The sequence below is a fragment of the Heloderma suspectum genome, chromosome 5 (genome assembly GCF_057233095.1).
Source record: "Heloderma suspectum isolate Gila_16-S chromosome 5, 16-S_ref, whole genome shotgun sequence".
NCBI lineage: Eukaryota > Metazoa > Chordata > Lepidosauria > Squamata > Helodermatidae > Heloderma > Heloderma suspectum.
Window position 1 is genome coordinate 24,982,906 of NC_139462.1, and position 19,929 is coordinate 25,002,834.

Sequence of the window (19,929 nt, forward strand, 5' to 3'; positions counted from 1 at the left end):
TGCGCCCTATTGGACAAAGCTGGATTACACCAAGTGAATGGTCTGAGAGCACATCTTCGCTTGGATCTTTAAAGCTAATAAGGTCTTCTGCATCTGGTTTGGAACTGGTTTGGGTCTGGATTAGAGGCTGCTGGGAAGCCCCATGACAGTCACTCTACAATCCCTGAGGGAAGAATGAGTTATAAGTGTTGCATGTTTTTTTTAAAGTGAGACTTGCAACAAAGTGTTGCAGGTTGGAGTGCTCCTGTTCAGGGTTCAAGCCAGCCAGCCATGCCCTTTTCCAGGAAACTCTATTCCAGCGGTTGGCAACCTTTTGGACCTGTGGGCACACCTGGAAACTTGAGAAACTGTTGTTGGCACAACCATAAAATGGCTACCGTGCATGGCATGGCTTGTCATAAAGGACAAGTAACCTGCCCAGAGGCATTCTTGGGGAATTAAGATGGCAGCGGCTACAGGCTCCCACTTCACTTTGAAGCAATCCCAGCTGCCTGTAAGAAAATATATAAATACTTTAAAGTAAAAATTGGGAGGAGTGCAATGTCTAAGTGGGCACCAAAGAAGGAGCCAACCCCAGCTCTATTCCATTCACCCTCCCCTCCAATTTTCAATTTCTCTCCCCAACAGCAAGTAAGCATGTGGTTTCCTCTCCTCCTGAATATTTTTGTACCCTGCAAACTTTGAGGTTCCACCAAACCTGTTGATACCTCCCTCTTGTGAGTGCATGGTGTCATTTTGGCTGCATAAATAATCCACACCTTTTCAATCCTTAGACTATTATTAGTTATCATATTTGTATCTTACCCTTCCCACAAGGAGCTGAGGATACATGGGGCAATCCCATTTCATCTTCACAACAGCCCTGTGAAGAATTGGTTAGGCTGAGTGAAGACTGGAATCCAGGGTCTCCCCAGAATTCTAAATCCCTATCCACAAAATCATATTGTCTCTGCTGCTAGACCAGCTGCAGGTGCTGGGGGGGTTACTAGGTGAAAACACCCGTGGCTGCTGTGTGGTGATAGAGGAAGGAGGGTCGTTTCTGTTCTTATTTGTCTTTATTGGGAGGTGGCAGTGAAGGTGGGGGTGCCAAAATAAGTACTGTGCAGGCACATGGTTGTTGACTGGATTGTCACTCAGTACCAACACAGGTTGCTAAAACATCAACAGGGGTAACTATCCAGGAGACAACTTTATGCTTGCACGGTGTTGGCTTTGGCCTTCTCGCTTCCACCATAGCCTCCTGGTGCAAACAGGTAGGGGTGTGGAGTACCTCCCCCTCTATTGCCATGCTGTGGCTGCTGGTGATTTTACCTAGTGGAATGCCACAGTGGCTGTCTCCACTGCTCCTAGACTGTGGCTTAGGTCCAGTTCACACAGGACAGATTTAGGGTAGCCCTGCTTGTATTATAACTTGTGAGGTGTCAGCATCTTTTTTTCCTTTCCACTGTTGCTAAATATGCTCTTCCCTCCATAACCATGATGACTAGAAACATACTTTCTAGCAAACGAAACACAGCAGAGATTAATCGAATGCTAATTTCATCTGTACGCCACCCTGAGATCTTAATGATATAGGGGGGATACAAATGTTTTAAATAACTAAATATATAATTTTGGTTATCAAATTCGGACACATGAGTTGTTTTAAAGAAGAAAATACCATACCCGCCACACATCAGGTACTCTGTCTTATTATTATTATTATTATTATTAATAATAATAATAATAATAACATTTTCATAGCCCTAATATCATTATTGTACTGATGTGATGAGGTATATGCTCTAGCCAGATATATTGAACATAATGGATAGTTGGTAGCATATAACTGAGCATGTATACTGCTATTTAAAATACACACAAACACACATTTTGCATTCTTGAATAATCAAGCTAATAGGCTCATGTATCTTTAAATTCCATTAGCACAAGATACACATTTTAATGACATTTGAAGCTGAGAGGAAAATACTTCCAAAATGGCACCAAAGAGTATCACAATATGAATGTTAAATGGGTTGACTTCCTGGCTTTGACTGGTTCCAGTAATTCCATTCTCCTGAGTCTACTTCATGGGCTTGGCACATGAAGAATGACACTTCTGTGATGGATCCATTCCAATCATTTAACTAAACACCAGCCAAGCACAAAAAGGGGAAAGAAAACAGAGATGAGAGGAATTTTTAAAGTTCTCCAAAATGTCTCCAGATCTATCTAAAGACAACTCTACCACAATGCTTAAGAGGACACAAAACCGCCTAACACAAATTTGCCCATCGTTGTGTGAATTGTGTTTGAAGTCTGAAGAAGATGATGAAGAGGAGGAGGAGGAGATGCCAAATGAAATACTGTAACAAAGCAACTGCTAATGGGCTGTACATGGAAAGTTGGAAGGCTGCCACAGCCATCATAGTTACGTCAATTATTCTTCCAAGCAGGAGACTGGGCAGGAAATAAAATGCTTTCTGAAGAGACTCTGACATATATCATTGTACTTATTTCAAGTGCAATCCTATGCAAGTTTAGATATAAATAAGTCCTACAGCTCCCAGCAGGCTGGCTGGGGGATGCTGGGAGTTGCAGCACTTATTTTTATCTAAACATGCACAGGATTGTGCTTAGTTATTTATTAAATTTATATCCTGCCTTTCCACTAAAATACCACTCAGGGCAGCTTATATATACCCAGATGATATGTAGGACCAGAGGAGGTCCTACTGGTCATTCCACAGTGAAAGGAATGTTGCCATGAAGAACCTTGATGGCCTTCTTTGTAGTGGCACCCACCCTCTGGAAAACCCTCCCCTGTGCAGTCTGGGAGGCAGAAAACGTGGCATCTTTCAAACGCCTCATAAAAATGCACCTTTTCACCCAGGCTTTTCCTGAGTTGTAACTGCTGTTGGGTCTTACTTTGATTTTACATGCTACTTCTAAAGACTTTATTATGTTTTATTGTGTTGTATCTTATGGTTTTATTATTGTGAACTGCTCAGAGAGCCTTGGCTGTTAGGCAATATATAAATGTAATAAATAAAGAAAATAAATAAATAAGGCAGCTAACAATAAAATACAGAGCAAAAGACAGGGTTATAATTAAAATGTTCGAACTCATCAATTAAAAGCACATCCAATAAAAACACATCCAAACACAAACGTAAAAGACAAATAAAAATGCATCCTGTACCAGATTAAAAACCCACTTCGGCAGCAAACCAGCTGAAGTGCCAAATGGCTGCCTGAATAAAAATGTCTTTGCCTGTCGGCAGAAAGACAATAGCGATGGAGCTAGCCTAGCTGCCCTTGGCATACAGTTCAAGAGCCTGGGAGCAGCTACCAAGAAGGCCCTCTCCCGTTTTCCTGTCAAGTGTGCCTCTGATACTGGTGGGACAGAGAGAAGGGCCTCTCCCGAGGATCATAAAACTAAGGCAGGCTCATATGGTACAATGTGGTCTTTCAAATAGCCTGGTCCCAAGCTGCATAGGGCTTCATAGGTTATAACAGGCACTTTGAGTTGTGCCTGGAAATAGACCAGTCCCCAGTGAAGCTATTGTAACAAGGGAGTCACATGTTTCCTGCCAACTAGCCACAGCATTCCGGTCCAGCTGAAGTTGCCAAAAAATTCCCAAAGGCAGCTCCAGATAGAGTGCATTACAATAGTCCCAACAGGATGTAACTATGGCATGAGTCATCATGGCCATTTCCCAATGACTTTCTCCCTTAAAGGGTTCCATTTACCTGCCAATGTGCAGGTTGTTAGAACAGGTAGGTGTATGTTGATCTGTCCCCTTGTAATGGTGGGGCTTAGGACACAGGCTGGGGGTTAAGAAGCCTGAGTTCCAGCCTTGTTCAGATCAGGTACACCAAGCTGAAGCAAGCTCGTTTGTCATAACTGTAAGATCATTCCCAGGGCTTGATTCCACCCTGCCCCAATGCCCCAGCTTTTCCTATTCTCAAAGTTCACCCAAAATCCAGCCCATTTTTTCAGGGTGTTATCAATTCTTAGTCTCTTCCTTCCCCATGCTCCTCCCTCCCTCCCTCCCTCCCTCCCTTTCTACTCAGAAGCTTACAGAGCAATCCTATGGCTACTAGTCAGTGGCTAGACGGCCACAGGATATCTGGTTTTCCAGGAACTGACCTCGGAGCCTGCGTGCCAAGGTCAGTTCCCGGAGACCTGACTCCCCCCCTCTGCACTGCCTCACAGGCAGCGCGGAACAGCTCTGTGCTCCGCATTTGCAAGAGGAGTGTGGAGCGGCCAAAATGGGGCATTCTGGGGGGGCATTCCAGGGTGGGGAGGGTGGAAATGCTGGTACGACACATCCTATGTGTTGTCCAGCAGCCTCGTCCCCCGCTCCACCCTCCTGCAGCTAGACAGCTGCAATCAGCTGTCTAGCCGAAAATGCAAGGCAGGAGGAGCATGGAGGGAATGAGTTCTGAGTTCTGAGGCGGTGGCCTATCCGCACAGGATAGGACTACACGCCCTAAGTGTAGTCATGGCCACTAATTTGGATGGCTTTAGACAAATTCCTGGAGTAGAAAGCTATCTATGGCTACTATTCCTGATGGCTATAAGCTACCTCCAGTATCAGAGGCAGTGTGCCCATGTACACCAGTTGCTGGGAAAGATGGGTGGGAGGGTGCTGCTGCACTCATGCCCCACTTGTGCATTTTCCATGGCTAGCTGCTTGGCCACCATGTGAACAGAAAGCTGGATTAGATGGACTCTTGGTCTGATCCAGCATGGCTGCTCTTATGTTCTTATGCAAGACTGCAATCCTAATTTATATGCCTAGATGCAAATTTGGAAATATCGACTATAATTTCAGTAGAAATGCAATAATCTCACCATAGTGTGTGTGTGCGCACGCGCACGTGTGAGATTGTGAGCAGGTGCCTGCTTAGTCTGCTGCCCAGGTGCTATCGATGAGCAACTTCAAGGACATTGGCATGCTCCCGCCTTACGGTTCTTTTTCATCAAACTGGCCTTGGATTGGACAGACTTTCAAATAGAGGCCTGTCTTCTGCAAAGCAAGACACATGGCCACCCATGTTCCCCAGCAACTGGTGTGCATATGTATTCCCATATCTTTGCTGCACCAACACGAACATGGTTTTCAGACAGCTACGCACGAAGGATGAATAAAACTGCCTTTCTGAATTTGATAAAGAGGGATGCCCACAAGTAATACAAATATAACAGCTTTCTTCTAAACAGCTTTTCACCCAATTCCCTAGGGATTTGTTACTTGATAGTTGTAAATGTTTGAGAACGGCATAATACAAAGAAACTAAACCAAATACACACTGAAGTGCCATTTTCTTTACTCTTTAATCAATATATGCTTTAAAAACAAACTCAAGGGGAGGAAATGCACAAAAAAGCCCCCTGCAGGATCTCTAGAGAGAAGGGACTTACCACAAAGCTCTTTTAAAATAAGGGAAAACTGAGACAGAACATGCAGTTTACCAAGTGCTTCACTAGAAGTAATGAGAGACTTGGATACTTCAAGGCCCTTGCTGCTTCTTATGGTTCTTTATCTTTAAACTGGACAGACCTTCAAGCAGAGGACTGTAGAGTAGGACATATGGTCACTCTAGAAACTGTTCATCAGTTGCTGATCTCAGAGAAAGCCACTTGTCCAGAAAATAAGCTGCACAAGGATCTTCACAAAGAATGCTGGCAACTTGAAAAGTTCATCTCATGTCTCGTGTGGGAGGTGGAAAGGAAAAGTGCTAAATATGCATTCAGTCCTGTGAATGCTCTTCACACAACTTGCCCTAAAAATATATGCTAATTTATTGAATACAGTGCTATGCATAGTTTTAAAAAAGGGTGTGTTAGCCCAGTCTTCAATTTATGTACAGGCTAGTTTTGAACAGGCCCTTAGCCTGACATGTAGGAAAATGCCATACTCTTTGTCCTTCTCCATGGTTCAGCTCAGCTGAATGGTTGACCAGTCTGAAAAATGAGTAAACATTAATGGACAGGAAGATAAACCTTAAGGGTTGAGCCTGCTGGGGATCTGAATGGAGCCTTGGAGCAACAGATTCTTCCCATTACCAGTAGAACCCAAGGCCTATTTGGGCGTTTGGTACCAAGGTGTCACGGGTCTTTCAAGAATGAGCATGCTAGTCCTGTCTCCTAGATACCAATGTGCACATCAGCCATGTCCCCAGGTGACACATGGTCAGCATCAGTTTGAAGAGGCTGGTACAGATGTAGGCACGGAGGGCAGTATCCAATACCGCCACTGTGCTAGCGGGAACAACTGCCAAAACAATGGGAAAGCAGTGCTTGCTAGTGCAACCAGAAACTACCCAAAACTATTGATTCTGGATTGCGACAAGTCAGCAGAGGTCATGGAAGGGAGCTCCACTGACTTGGCCCATTTTGGAAGAGGTAGCATTGCCAGTACTGGATATTGCCCACAGGGCCTCTTCTGACTGAAGCTGTTCATGTGTCATCCAGGAAACACATGAGTTGGTACCTTGGGGTGGGGCCAGGGGTGTTGCTAGGCATGTAAAAGATTCAGGCCCAGGCCCATAGGACACAAATCTGCATAAAGTCTGCATTTGCTAATTTATATCAACATATGCACATTTAGAAAGTTAGGAGAATTCATTTAAATTTCACAGGAGGCAGAGCCAGCCAGTTAGTTGCTCAACCAAATAATCTCAAATGAAATACATTCTTCATTTAATTTGCATCCTGCCCCAGATAATCCCAAACTAACAGTAACAAAATCTTTTTCTTAGCTTAATTGCTATGCAGCTAAAGATTTGGTGGGGGTGGTGATGTTTCAGCATGTGAGGAGGGGAGAATTAACCCTTCCCTTTCCCACTGCAATCTGGCAATTAAGGGAGCAATCCTATGGCTGCTAGTCAGGGGCTAGATGGCCATAGGATATGTCAGTTTCCGGGAACCGACCTCGGAGCCCATGCTCCGAGGTTGGTTCCTGGAGAACCAACCTTCCCCCTCTCCCGTGCTGTCTCACAGGCAGCTTGGAACAGCCCTGCACTCAGAAGAGGAGCATGGAGTAGCAAAACGGGGCATTCTGGAGGGCATTCCCGGGGCGGAGAAGGCGGAAATGCCAGTACGACACATCCTATGTGTCATCTAGCAGCTGCTTCCCTCACTCCGCCTTCCCGTGGCTAGACAGCCGAAATCAGCCATCTAGCTGCAAATGCAGGGTGGCTGAAGCATGGAGGTGACAATCCCCTCCGTGCTTCTCCTGACCTGCATTGGATAGGCGGTCACCTCTGAGTTCGGAGGCGGCTGCCTATCCCCATAGGATTGTGCCCTTAGTAGAGAAAAAAAAAACACCCTTCCATTGGCACAGCAGATGCTGGTGTCCTCTATTTCAATGGGGCGGTGAATCCACTCTGGGTTTCAGGCAGAACTCTAAACGAGCTATCCAAAGTGCTGAGCCCTAGCCCCCAAATGGATTCAGCACCTTGGACAGCTGCTTTGGAGTTCTGGCTGATTCTGACTGAAACCCAGAGTGGATTCACAGCCCTACTGCATTGGCATCAGCGGACACTCAGGGCTCGGTGGAATATATCTGGGGTCCTGTGAAATAGATTCGGGGCCAGGATCCCAAGAGCCCATGCCTAGCAACACCCCTGGGTGGGGCTAGCATGCTCTTTCTCGAAAGATCCTTCATGTATTTGCACTGGACACCTGAGTAGGGCTCTAGCTGTGCAGGTGCACTGGCTAATCCTTAGTACGATCACAAAGTCACCTTTCCCCTACTTCCCTGTCCAGAGTGTTGATTAGTTGGGCCCTTATGACAATAACACAGCCACTTCCCCTCCCTGAGTGTCACAAAAAGTGTAAAATCACCCAAATGAATTGGATTTTTTAAAGAGGCGGTGAAGAGGTGGTTGGAAGTATAGATTATACACTACTTTGTTCTTGACAGCTGATCAAATATTCAAAATGTGAGCCTGCTGCCAAGCTCTGGCCTCTCTCTACAGAGCACTTGACTCTTCTATTGTGCTTAAAAAATATCAGTCACAATGGGAGACCTGCTCTCTGATTACCTAAAGGTATAAAAGCCAGCTCACAACATTCAGTCATATTCAAAGCATGACAAAGAAATAGAATCTTGGGTGGGGCTATGCAAATGATGTGGTGGGGCTATGCTGAAAGAAGCAGGCTCGATTCTCAGGCCAGAACAGACGGTACTTTAAATCTCTGTCTAGCAGTGATGTCTTTTTTCATTTTTACTCTAGAGCAGGTGTAGGAGGCTGATCCACATCTTAAAGGCCCCCTTAGTCCGCCTACTAGGATCCAGATCCAGGCCCCTGCGTTTACTCTGGAATAAAAATGTAAAACAAACAAAAACATAGCTGCTAGATACCAATCGCTTTAGCCCTCTGCATCTCAGATCACTGGGGCAGGAAGAAGGTTTAATGTCAATACAGTGGGTGCTGATGTTACATTATCTTTACTTTTACTTTCTCCCATATAAGTGAATGGTCATCATTGATGGATGGTTGTCAATGGTGAATGGTTATCAAAAGTAAAACCCACTGGGTTGTAGCTAATTTTGGCTTTATGCACACAGGAAGAGCTTCCAAGTTCTGGCGATGCCTTCCCTACCTACTGCAACCCTCCGTGCCATATCCTGTAGTGCTCTGAAGGATCTCCAACCCTCAAGAGCAGCTTTGGCAGGGGCAATGAGGGCTGCAGTGGATGGGTGGGTGGGGATGCCTGCAAAATGGAGTGACCCATCTTATGCAAGCAGAAGTCCTTTCTGATAGCCCAAATCCACCACTGGATACAACCCATTGTTCTTGATGGTGCTGGTAAGCTTCAGTCCCTAATGTGGGTGATCACACAGACACAGAGACCACAGAGATGTCCTGCACAGATGCCACAACGGTGAGTCCTCCTGCTTGTTTATTTATGTGTTTGTTTATTACACTTCTATCCTGCCTTTTCCTCCAAGGAGCCCAAGGTGGTGTACATGATCCTCCTCTTCCTCTTCCTCTCTATTTTATCCTCACAACAATCCTGTGAGGTAGGTTAGGCTGAGAGTCAGTGACTGGCCCAAAGTCACCCAGTTGTCAAGTTGGGACTTGAACCCAGGTCTCTCCAGTCCTGGTCCAACACTCTAACCGCTACACCACATTAGCTCTCTCCTACTTGCTGCTCAGTGGCTGGTTCTGCTTGCAGGACTGAGCTGGGGGCTTCTCTCTATCTGCCCCAAGTGCTGAGGAAACAATAAAATCACATTACAGGGCTCAGGGTTTTCCAGAAGCCCACCCTATCAGCAGCTACTGACTCTCAGACTAAAGTCACTCTCGGACAGACATGATGCAGCCACTGCTCAGTTCTGTGTCAGGCTAGAGAATACGCTTCAGCTCCCAGTATAAACTGAACACTTTTCAAGTATTACTGGACGAATGCACAGTGAAGTTAAGGGCATGGCAAAGAAGGTCCTCCTCCTTCAGCTGACTGAACATCAACATCATGAAAGGTGTCTCGTGGTTGAATTGCTTTTCCAATGGCTGCCTTTTTAGACCTGCTGGAGCGGGGAATCTTTTGTCTGCCTGGAACTGTATTCAGTCCTTCTTATGCTTATTCAGGTCCCCTCCCTTCATCTGCTAGAGCAGACATTCTCTCTATATTAGAGGCTGATCTGATCTCTTTTTTAAAATTATGCCTTGAGAGCTCTGGATGATAAAAAAGAGTGTCCAATGGGATCTAGTAAATGACCAAAGAATTAAGCTATTATGACATTTGAGTGGAAAAGCTGTTAGAAATGGAGGCATTTATCTTCCATCATTGACTCACATCATAAATTCGTCCTGAAATGGGTTGAACAAGTATTTAATGGAAAATTAGTATAATCCTTAAGTAGCCTGTGCTTTAAATGATAATGAATCAATGGCTCAGAAAAAAAATGGTAGCATTTAAATTTGATTGGATATAAACTAGGAAAATAAAAAGACCTATTCTTAGGAAGCTGCTCCATCTAGATCACTGTTGTCTACACCAGGAGCAGGCAACCTGGAGCCCTCTGATGTTTGGGATGACAGCTCCCATAATCCCCGACCATTGGCCATGCTGGCTGGGACTACAACTTTGGGAGTGGCAGTCCACCTTCTGGAGAGTGCCAGGTTGGCTACCCCTAGTCTACACTGACTTGTAGTGGAATATGCTTCATAGCGTGTAGAGTTGATAAGAATTTATTGTATTTTGAGATAGTATGAGATAAATATGAGTAATGGATTGTATCTTTGGAAATGAAGGAAGGCTGCCACGTGTGGATCATTCAAGTGGAGAAAGCAGTAAGCTGCTTAGCTTGCCAGGAAGGCCCTTATTTAGGTATTGCTGATGTCGATGGCAGACCTGGCTGCATTGAGAACTATGGAAATGCTGGTATGACCAGGTCTGAAACTAAGGGTGAGGTCATTGACATCATAGGAGTTATAATAGACCAGGGCTAGATTTGTTTAGCAGAGAGATCCTGGGAGAACAAGACACCCACCATACATGCTTAGGCTGGCTTCACCCACCATGCCTTCCATTTAGGTAATTATGAAGCATTGATATTGACTGTTAGACTGAGAGGAACCTAGATTTTAATGTGTTAATGTGATGGCTACTAAACTATACTACATTATACTTTTAAGGATCATAAATTGTATGCATTTGTAATCTGTCTCATCTTAACTAAAGCTTGTTATTCTCCTAGACTGTTTGAGAAATAAATACTAGAGCTGTGCACAAATAGCCTATTGAAATTCTCCATCTTACTTGGGGGCAGAGAAATTTGGGAAATAATTGCAGCGAATTTCTCCAGGGGGAGGAGAAATTCTCAACAATTTCTTCCCGGCGGGGCTCCCCATTGGCCGGACTTGTAGCAGAGCTTCTTTCTTTTTTCCTACGGGTTTTGGATGTTTTCATGCTGCAACAGCATAAACTAACTTGGCAGGCCGGCCCCCAATTTGCAACCACCACAATGCAGGTGGAGACAGTGTTGTGTCTAGCTCCAGGGATGAGGTGGAGTTAGTACTCTGCCAAATCTGTTCTCCAATTTCCTGAATTTTTTCGTCCCCCATGAAAGAGGCTTTCATTGTTTTGCCTCATTCAGGATGTTTTATAATTTACTTTTGGGGTGTTTTTGAGCTTACCTAATCACAGCTAGCCTCCCAGGCTGCCTGCACATCCTGATCTGAAAAAGCCCTATGGGAGGAATTACCTCATGCTGCCTTAAACTGGCTATAATTGAAGTGTAGGAAGCTGAGGAGACTGCAGGCTGCTGGAAAGATGATTGTACAATGAAAAACAGGACATTTGCACTCACTCCTTGACCACCACCTAAGTAAGGTAAGCCCAAGAAACCCAAATCCAACCCATGCGAATTTCTCTGAAATTTCTTCACCATTGAATTTCTTTTCAGAAGCAATTTCTCTTCTATCAAATTGAATGAGAATGGTTGAAAAAAATGTGGGAGAAATTTATGGCACAGCACTAATAATTATATATTCTTTAATACCAACTTTGTGTTGTCTGGCTTGAGAGAAGTTTCAGGGACCACTACCCATATTTTAATTCTTGAAGCCCAAAGCACCAGGTAAAGAGTTGTAAATCTATCACTTAGTAGGGTCTGTCCTTAAAGCCACTGTATTCTCTCTTGATCTGGTGATCTCAGACACACCTGTTCAAGTTTGGGAAACAAGCTTGTAGGATGGAGCGAGAAGAAATTACTCATCTCAGACTAAGCAGCAGCTCTAGGGTTTTTGGACAGGGACCTATCATGATGGGACTGAACCTGGGACTTTCTGCATGCAAAGCACTAAGCTACCAAGCCCTTTCCTCTGCATGAGTAGGGTTGGCAGAGAATTTCTCCCCGAAACTTCGGGGGGCCGAGCGCCAACATGTTCGGCCCCCCGAACAAGTTTCGGGGAGAAATTCTCTGCCCCCCTCCCCCCGCACCCCCCCCCCCGGGAAGGGACTTAACTTTGCCGAATGTCCCTCCCGGCGGCGGGTCCGGCCGGCGGTTCGGCGGGTCTTCGTCCGGGGCAGGAGTGGCAGCCGGTCTTTCGACCGCCGCCATTCCAATAAAAGAAAAAAAGAAAAAAAAACGCCCCTGTGATAGGCTACGTGACGATTAACGTAGCCTATCATGGCTAGATTTGCAAAGTCAGCCGTGATAGGCTACGTACATCGTCACGTAGCCTATCATGGGTGATTTAAAAAAAAAAAAAAAGCGCGTACGCAAATGGCAGCCCCCATAGGGAGCCGCCATTCACGTTCCTTATTTGGTCGCTGTAGTCTACGTAAATCTTTACGTAGACTACGGCGAAAATAAGGGCAACGCTATTTGCGTTGCCCTTATTTTCGCCGTAGTCTACGTAAAGATTTACGTAGACTACAGCGACCAAATAAGGAACGTGAATGGCGGCTCCCTATGGGGGCCGCCATTTGCGTACGCGCTTTTTTTTTTTAAAGTCACCCGTGATAGGCTACGTGACGATGTACGTAGCCTATCACGGCTGACTTTGCAGATCTAGCCGTGATAGGCTACGTTCATCGTCACGTAGCCTATCACGGGGCCTTTTTTTTTTTTTTACTTTTTAGTTCGTGGCCGGGCGAGGCGAGGCGCCTCCTCCCCGGCCTGAATTTCGGCCGGGCGAGGCGGGAAGCCTCCCCCCCGGCCTGAATTTCGGCCGGGCGAGGCGGGAAGCCTCCCCCCCCGGCCTGAACTTCACGGGGGGAGCAGCGAAGCGCCTCCCCCCCACCGTGAAAAGCTTTGAGGACAGGTAAGGGACGTTCGTGCACCCCTATGCATGAGGGGGCCCCAGTCTGACTCAGAATAGAGCCCCAGGATCCTGGGCAATCACTTCCTCCTTTCTTCTAGCTCTTGGTGCCGGAAGGAGTGAGGAAAAACTGCAGGACAGCTAGTAGTGTCTTTCTAGCATTTGGGTCAGCTGCAAATGTGAAACAGAAGTCCAGGGAGACCTGGTTATATTCAAATCAGGTCAATGAGGTAGTGGTGAGAAGAGATGCTTTGCACCCAGTGCTGACCCTGTTTTTAGGCAGAGTGAGGCAGCTGATGTTGGGTGTCATGAAAGGGCAGCAAAATGTTAGTGATTTTATCAATTTATTATTGTTGTATTTTTACTCCCAGGGAGAGATTGTTTGTGGGATTTTCTGCCTTGGTTGTCAAAATAACTTGGCCAGCCTTGAGTACCATGCACCTTGACTTGGGTGGGAGGAGGCACTTGGGAGTGGAGAAAGTGGACAGGGAGACATTTGTCTCCCTCTGTTATAATACTAGAACCTGGGTCATCACGTGAATTTGATTGGGGGGAGATACAGGAGAGATAAAAGGAAAGATTTCTTCACATAGTGGATAGTCAAACTATGGAATTCACGTCCATAAGATATAGTGATGGCCACCAACTTCGATGGCTTTAAAAGGGGATTGGACAAATTTCTGGAGAAGAAGGCTAACAATGGCCACCAGTCCTGATGGCTATGTGCTGCCTCCAGTATCAGAGGAAGTATGCCTATGTACACCAGTTGCTGGGGAGCACGGGCAGGAGGGTGCTGTTGCGCTCATGTCCTGCTTGTGAGCTTCCTGCGGGCAGCTGGTTGGCCACTGTGTGAACAGAATGCTGGACTAGATGGACCCTTGGTCTGATCCAGCAGGGCTCTTCTTATGTTCTTTCTTTGCTACTCTGCCTCATACAGCAAAATGTCTTGGGCTGGCCTGTTTGCTCCTCTTCATAATTTTGATAAAAACAAACGTTTCCTGGTGTGGGAGAAAGAACTGATCCAACATTAATTTGAACAGAGCCAAAAAGTTCTTGAGATAACTTTTTCAGGTCAAACAAGGGGGCTTTGAAAAAGGAAGACAAAAGCTTTCTCAAAACAGTGCCCTGCCCCTCAGGTTTTTTTTGCAGCTGCCACCAGTTCATATGGTTCTGGCAGGGGCGGCAACTGCTCTCCTGGTTGCTGCTCAGTCTTGTTTCTGCCATGCTTCCTAGTCCCTTCCTGCCCAGAAGGTGTTCTAAAGTGTGACCAGGAAACATTTCTTCCTGATCCTGCTTTCAATCTGCTGTCTTCTCGGTCAAATGGGAGCATTGTGGATCTGGAAATTGCGGGAAAGATGTTAGGTAGTCAGTAAGGGGCCATGGATGCTAGCTATTTTGCCCAAGGCTACGGTCTTTTTAAACAGACAGATGGGGTGATGGCAGCTCTAATCCAGAAGTTAATTACATCGTCATGAATTCACATAGGTTGGGAGCAGAAGCCTTCTGCCACTCCCCCCCACCACTCCCCACCATGAATTCATCTATCCTTTCTGAACATCTGTGGTGAGCTCCATACTGCCGCTGAGGCCTCACATGAATGGCAACATGGTGATGGACTCCCAGAAGCCTTAGAGGAAATTGCTTTTGCTCCACTAAGTTTAGTGCACTTTTGCAAAAACATTAGAATTAGATGCTCTCTGGCCAAAACAGATGCAACACAAGAGAGACTTGCTTGGATCTCACGATTTTTTTCATGAGAAGCCATGGGGCATTTTTATCAGAGCAGTGGTGCTGGGGAAGGGGATGCTTAACCCTTTCCCCTCATGATTTTTCCTGATTCAAATCTGTCTCTGACCCATATTGCAATTAGCCCTGTATGGGTACCTAGGGCTGCTGGAGAAATCTGAGATGGATTAAAATGAGCTTGGATTTCTAAGAATCTGACCTGTGGAATATGCTGTGGAGCACCCCCCTCAGGCCGTGCAGAGTCTGTGGACTTTCGGATGATTTTTTTACTTTCCCGAAATGTATGCATATAAATCCGTAGAAAAATATGTATGTTTCTGCTGAGGAAACATTGAATGGAATGGGGGAAAATACACTAAATGTTACATACTGAGGTAAATTATGTAATTATTTATGTAACTATTTCCATATTTTTCTGCATAATGGGAAAAAAGATTGCATCCGTCTGTGGGCGGATGATGGAACGAAAGGTGCCTGACAATCCACGAAACACAGGCAGAGCAGATTTTACACAGTCCGTACATCCCTATAGGTACCTCTATTGTACCTCTATTTCCCCCACCAATGGGGTTAATATCAGGTCGTGATGGGGGAGTGAGTTAGAGCAGCAAAGCCATGAGGGGAACGTTAAGCATCTCCTCTCCCATAAATATCAGAACCCCTTGCATCTGTGTGAAAGTAACCCCCCCAACCCCCCCCCCCAGGAGACTTAATTATGGGACTTCCGAATCATAAACAGTTCTCAAAAGTGTCCTGAGACATTTGGAAAATATCAATCCATTGATATGATGAGTAGAAATAAAACAATCCTGAATTTATGTTTACATAAATGATTTCCTTCAACTTCTCAGTGATGTATTAAGGTGATAATGGAAAGGAACAGAGGATAATACTTAAATAACTAGTATTGATCTTTATTTCTATGGACATGATCCATCTGACAAAGTGGTAAGGAATTTTAAGCTTGGATGATCTCATAAATGCAGCTTTGGGATTAGACTTTTAAAATCCAGTGATGAGGTTAGGGCTTTCCCGCACCCCCCACCCCCCAAACAAAGGATGCTATTGTAAATGTAAGCAGATAGAACATTAAGGTTTCCATTTGAAAAAGTCAAGGATCATAAGCAGTGGAAACAGACGCTGAGTCTTAGGCAAATACATTGATGGTAATGTTCATGCATATGCCCAGGGCAACTTTTTGACTCTTGCTTATTCCTTGCTGCTGTGCATGATCAGGAAAGTGGGAAATGTCCCTCCGACAGGCACCGAACATGCTAAAAATAGGAAGTCAGGCATGCTGACTTCAGCACCTACATTGGTCCTGCAATGGGCCCTGTTAAGTTGTGTAAATGGGTGAGAGCAGTCATGGGCTGACACCTCCGAATAGTACATCTGATCCCCTAAGAGGCCTCTCTCAGAGATGATCTGCATGCTCAGAAAAAGGATGTGGTACAGCCTCCTGTGACAATGATAATATTATTTCAGAATGTAGTTGGGAATGGCACACTTGGAAGTCCCTAATCTAAAAAGTACCCCAAACCTCCCTGCACACAGAAAGCTAGCAGGTCAGGAAGAAAGGATGGGCTAGAATTCTTTGCGCTGACACACTTGCTTTCTAGTGTAACTCTCTCCCTCCCTCTACCTTTCAGAAACTCTAAGACATGCAACCCTCCACCTGCAGTGTAAAATGCAGTGTAAAATATGTCCAACTACATATGCACTATTTAATTCTGGTCTTCATGTAGCTTGGCTACATCCCTGTCCAAAAACACCAACTGTGGTCCTACTCCCATTTGCAAGGCCATTCACAAGGAAGAGTTATGATAACTGTCTGAGGGTGCAGCCAAGCTACAGTGGGGCTCAACAAGATAGTAAGTCAATGTACCTGATGGGAGTAGCAAGTCTCCTTTGCCTGCCTTTCTACGTGGCTGCAAAGGGATGGCGTAAATTCCCTTGGGCCTTGAACCGGGGACTCTAGCCACCAAACCCAAGCTGCTTTGATTTGGCTGGCCAACCAGTTAGGGTAGCTGATAATATCTCCTTGAGGGAAGGAATGGTCCCCATCTCCTTAAGGAAAGGATAGTACTGCAACTCCCAAAGAAGCTTCCTTTGAATAATATTGACTAGTCTCTAATATAATTTTCTTGGGTAAGAGGAGAGAGAGGAGAGTGACGGGCCAGCTTCAGGTTCCCTTGGATAACTGACTTTCTTGATCCATTCCAATTTCAGGCTTTGGTTGGGGCAGAAACTGCCTTGTTGGTGCTGGTAGATGACCTTTACTGGGAGACAGATGTGTGTGTCTGTGTGAAGTATGTCTTATTAAGACAATTACTGTTTTTATACACTCTATTCTGTGCTGGTCAGACTGCCTCTGGAGTACTGTGTCCAGTGCTGGGTGCCATATTTTAAGAAGATCATTGACAAACTGGAGTAAAGATGGGCAAATGAGTGATGTTCGAGATCACAAGAATTCTCCGAACATTGTCTTGCTGCTTATTTCATGCCCAGTTCTTCCTCTCATTCACGATTCCAGGTCACTGTGCAAATGGGAAAACTGGGCAAATTGAGCAGCAATCAAAACAGAGATTTGAGCAAATTTCCCCAAATTTGTGCAAATGTTCTAATTTGTGCAACTTTCCCCACAGACTAAAGTGGGGCTGAGACAATCTGCAGGGGAAATTTGTGCAAAATCAAACTGGGAAAGTTGCGCAAATCGAACGTGAGGATGTGTCCAGCAATTTGTGAACAGCTTAGTAGGACACATGCTCGTGCTCATGTTCTGGGCTTTGAACAGGCCAACCAGTTAGGGTAGCTGATAATATCTCTTTGAGGGAAGGAATGGTCCCCATCTCCTTAAGGAAAGAAAAGTACATTTTGCAAGCAAAAGTGAAATTCTTATCCATCCCTAAACTGGAGCATGTCCAAAGGAGGGTAACCAAGATGGTGACGGGTCTGGAAACCAAATCCTACGAGGAACAGTTGAAAGACCTGGATATGTTTAGGCGGGAAAGGTGAAGATTAAGGGGAGACATGATAGCAGTCCTTAAATATCTGAAGGGTTTTCACTACGGATGTCTGTCACTGGGAAATCCCGCCTGTTTTGGGCTTGCCAGACTTCCGTGGCATGCCTGACTCAGGTTGCTTTTACGAGCTGAGCTGTGTGGTTTCCCAAAATTCCAGAGACTTTTTATGGGTTTTTTTGGGTCTTGGCAGTAATTTGCGCAAATAGAGTTGCACAAATTATGGCTGCAAATTGTGCAAATCTGCATAATATGCGCAAATTATAGCTAACACAGTTCTGCATAAAATATGCACGTGCTAATGCATATGTATTAGATGCACATTTAGAGATCATGACTATAATTTAAATAGAAGTACAACCCATCTCCCCACATTGGAGAAGACTCTGGCTGGATGACCTGTGTATCTGCCTGCTCAAGCTGCTGTCCAGGTGGTGCCATCTGTTGATGGGCAACTTCAAGGCTGCTGTTCTCCTGTTATCTTTGGGCTTGGACTCAAATAGAGCAGGGGTGCAGAACCTCAGACCCCCCCCACCGGTTTCCTCAGGTGGCCCCTCCCCCCCAACCACCTATCATTTTGTGGTTTCCCAGCTTTTGTTCAGGTTCCCCCCTCCCCGAAATTCAGCCCTCAGGCTTAAAGAGATTCAACACCCCTGAAATAGAGGTTGTGTTCACAGACCTATCCTCTGTAAAGCAGGACGGCCACCCTAGTTGCATTCCCATATCTTTGCTTACACCAACATGAACATAGTTTTCTGAGTGCTATGCATGGAGGATGAATAAAACTGCCTTTCTGAATCTAAGAGAGAGGGATGCCCACAAGTAAAAACAAACAAACAAACAAAAAATAACAGCTTCCTTCTTAACAGCTTTTCATCCAATTCCTCAGTGATTCATTACTTGTTAGTTGCAAATGTTTGCAAATGGTTTTATACAAAGAAACTAAACCAAATGCACAGTAAAGCACCATGTCCTTTACCCTTCAATCAATATCTGCTTTAAAAAACAAAACTTCAGCTGGAGGAAATGTGCAAAGAAGTCTTCCACAATATCTCTAGAGATAAACAACTTACCACAAAACTCTTTTAAAATTAGACAAGACTGAGACAGAAAATGCAGTTTACTAAGTGCTTCACTAGAAGTTACAAGTGCCAGAGTGCCATCTCTTTACCCCCTCATCTTTGTAACGTAAGGAGATGGACCATAGCCCAGGGGGAGGGCACATGCTTTGCATGTAGTCTGATTTGGTAGTTTCATGTGGTCCTATATTTAAGTAGGCACATCAGGTCTGACTAGGGCTGGGAAGCTCTGGGTTCAAATTCCTAGTCAGCCATGAATCTGACCAATGTGGTCCAGTCACTTTCTCTCAGTCTAATGGACTGCACAGATTGTTGTGAGGATAAAATTCGGGGAAAGGGGCAGAGAGGAATCATGAAGGGTGAGGTTTTTTTTAATAAAATGTAGTAATAAATTAAACAGATGTGATGGCATAGTGTTGTGCAGTGCACTGATCCCAACAGCCAATGAGGTGTGGCAGGGTGAGGCAATGCATGACACAACAATGTGAAGCGGGGCAGGGCAATGCATAACAAAAGTCATCCCATCATGCACTGGGTTTACCTAGACATTACAAAGAAGAGAGTTTGTAAAGAAAAATGGAGCAGAGGAACTAGTGAAGCCTTAAAGGGTTTTTTAAAACAACAGCAACACCGCAGAACAATCTCAGTGTTAACTCCTGTGGTAGATACAGCAGCTAAACAAACCTGTTTGGCCAGCTGATCCTTCTTGACAAAACCAGTGGCTGCAGCAATATTTCCAGCGCCTTCCACCGTCTTCTGTGCTACGGCAGTCACTCCGGTCACAACCGCTCCCCCCACATTTGACACTTGTTCTTTAGTTTTCTCCGCAACTGTGGAAAAAGGTGAAAGGTGAGCAAGGGAGAAAGTGACATTTCTCAGTTTTAACTTCTGAGGTAAATTCGTCTGTCTCGTGGCATTCACGTCAGGATATGAAAGCAAGTTGGTTTTAAGTGACTCTTCCCTCAGAGTTACTGAATGGAAAACAAAGGTTTCCCCGCTGGTCTCTACTGCATGTGCTACATTGCCCCAGTAGACTGGTAGAGATGTGGCAACCCCTAGTCCAAACCTCTTGGCCTGAATACAAAACCACCCTTCCTTTGGCTGCATAAAAGGAAATGTGAAGGCAATACTTTTCCCCGCTCCCCCTCCCTCTGCTAGAGCTCTTCTAACAGCTCATGGATGTAAAGAAGCCTTGTTTGGAGTTTAGATAGGGTAGCCTGGGGTGCTTCCTAAAAAATCTCAAAGAACCCAATGTTCTTGTCTACTAGGTACACTGCATGGCCTAAAACAGCCTCAGAAGTAAAGACCAAATG

General features: G+C 45.2%; 1 protein-coding gene across 2 annotated transcripts in view; it reads right to left on the minus strand.

Moving 5' to 3' along the window:
- Positions 1-19,929, minus strand: part of SNCA (synuclein alpha) — a 109,744-nt gene that overhangs the window by 57,557 nt on the left and 32,258 nt on the right. For both annotated transcript variants that reach the window (XM_084860228.1, XM_084860229.1), the window contains exon 4: positions 19,301-19,446. In XM_084860228.1, coding sequence (XP_084716354.1) covers positions 19,301-19,446 — 146 coding nt within the window. The remainder of the gene's footprint in view (positions 1-19,300; positions 19,447-19,929) is intronic.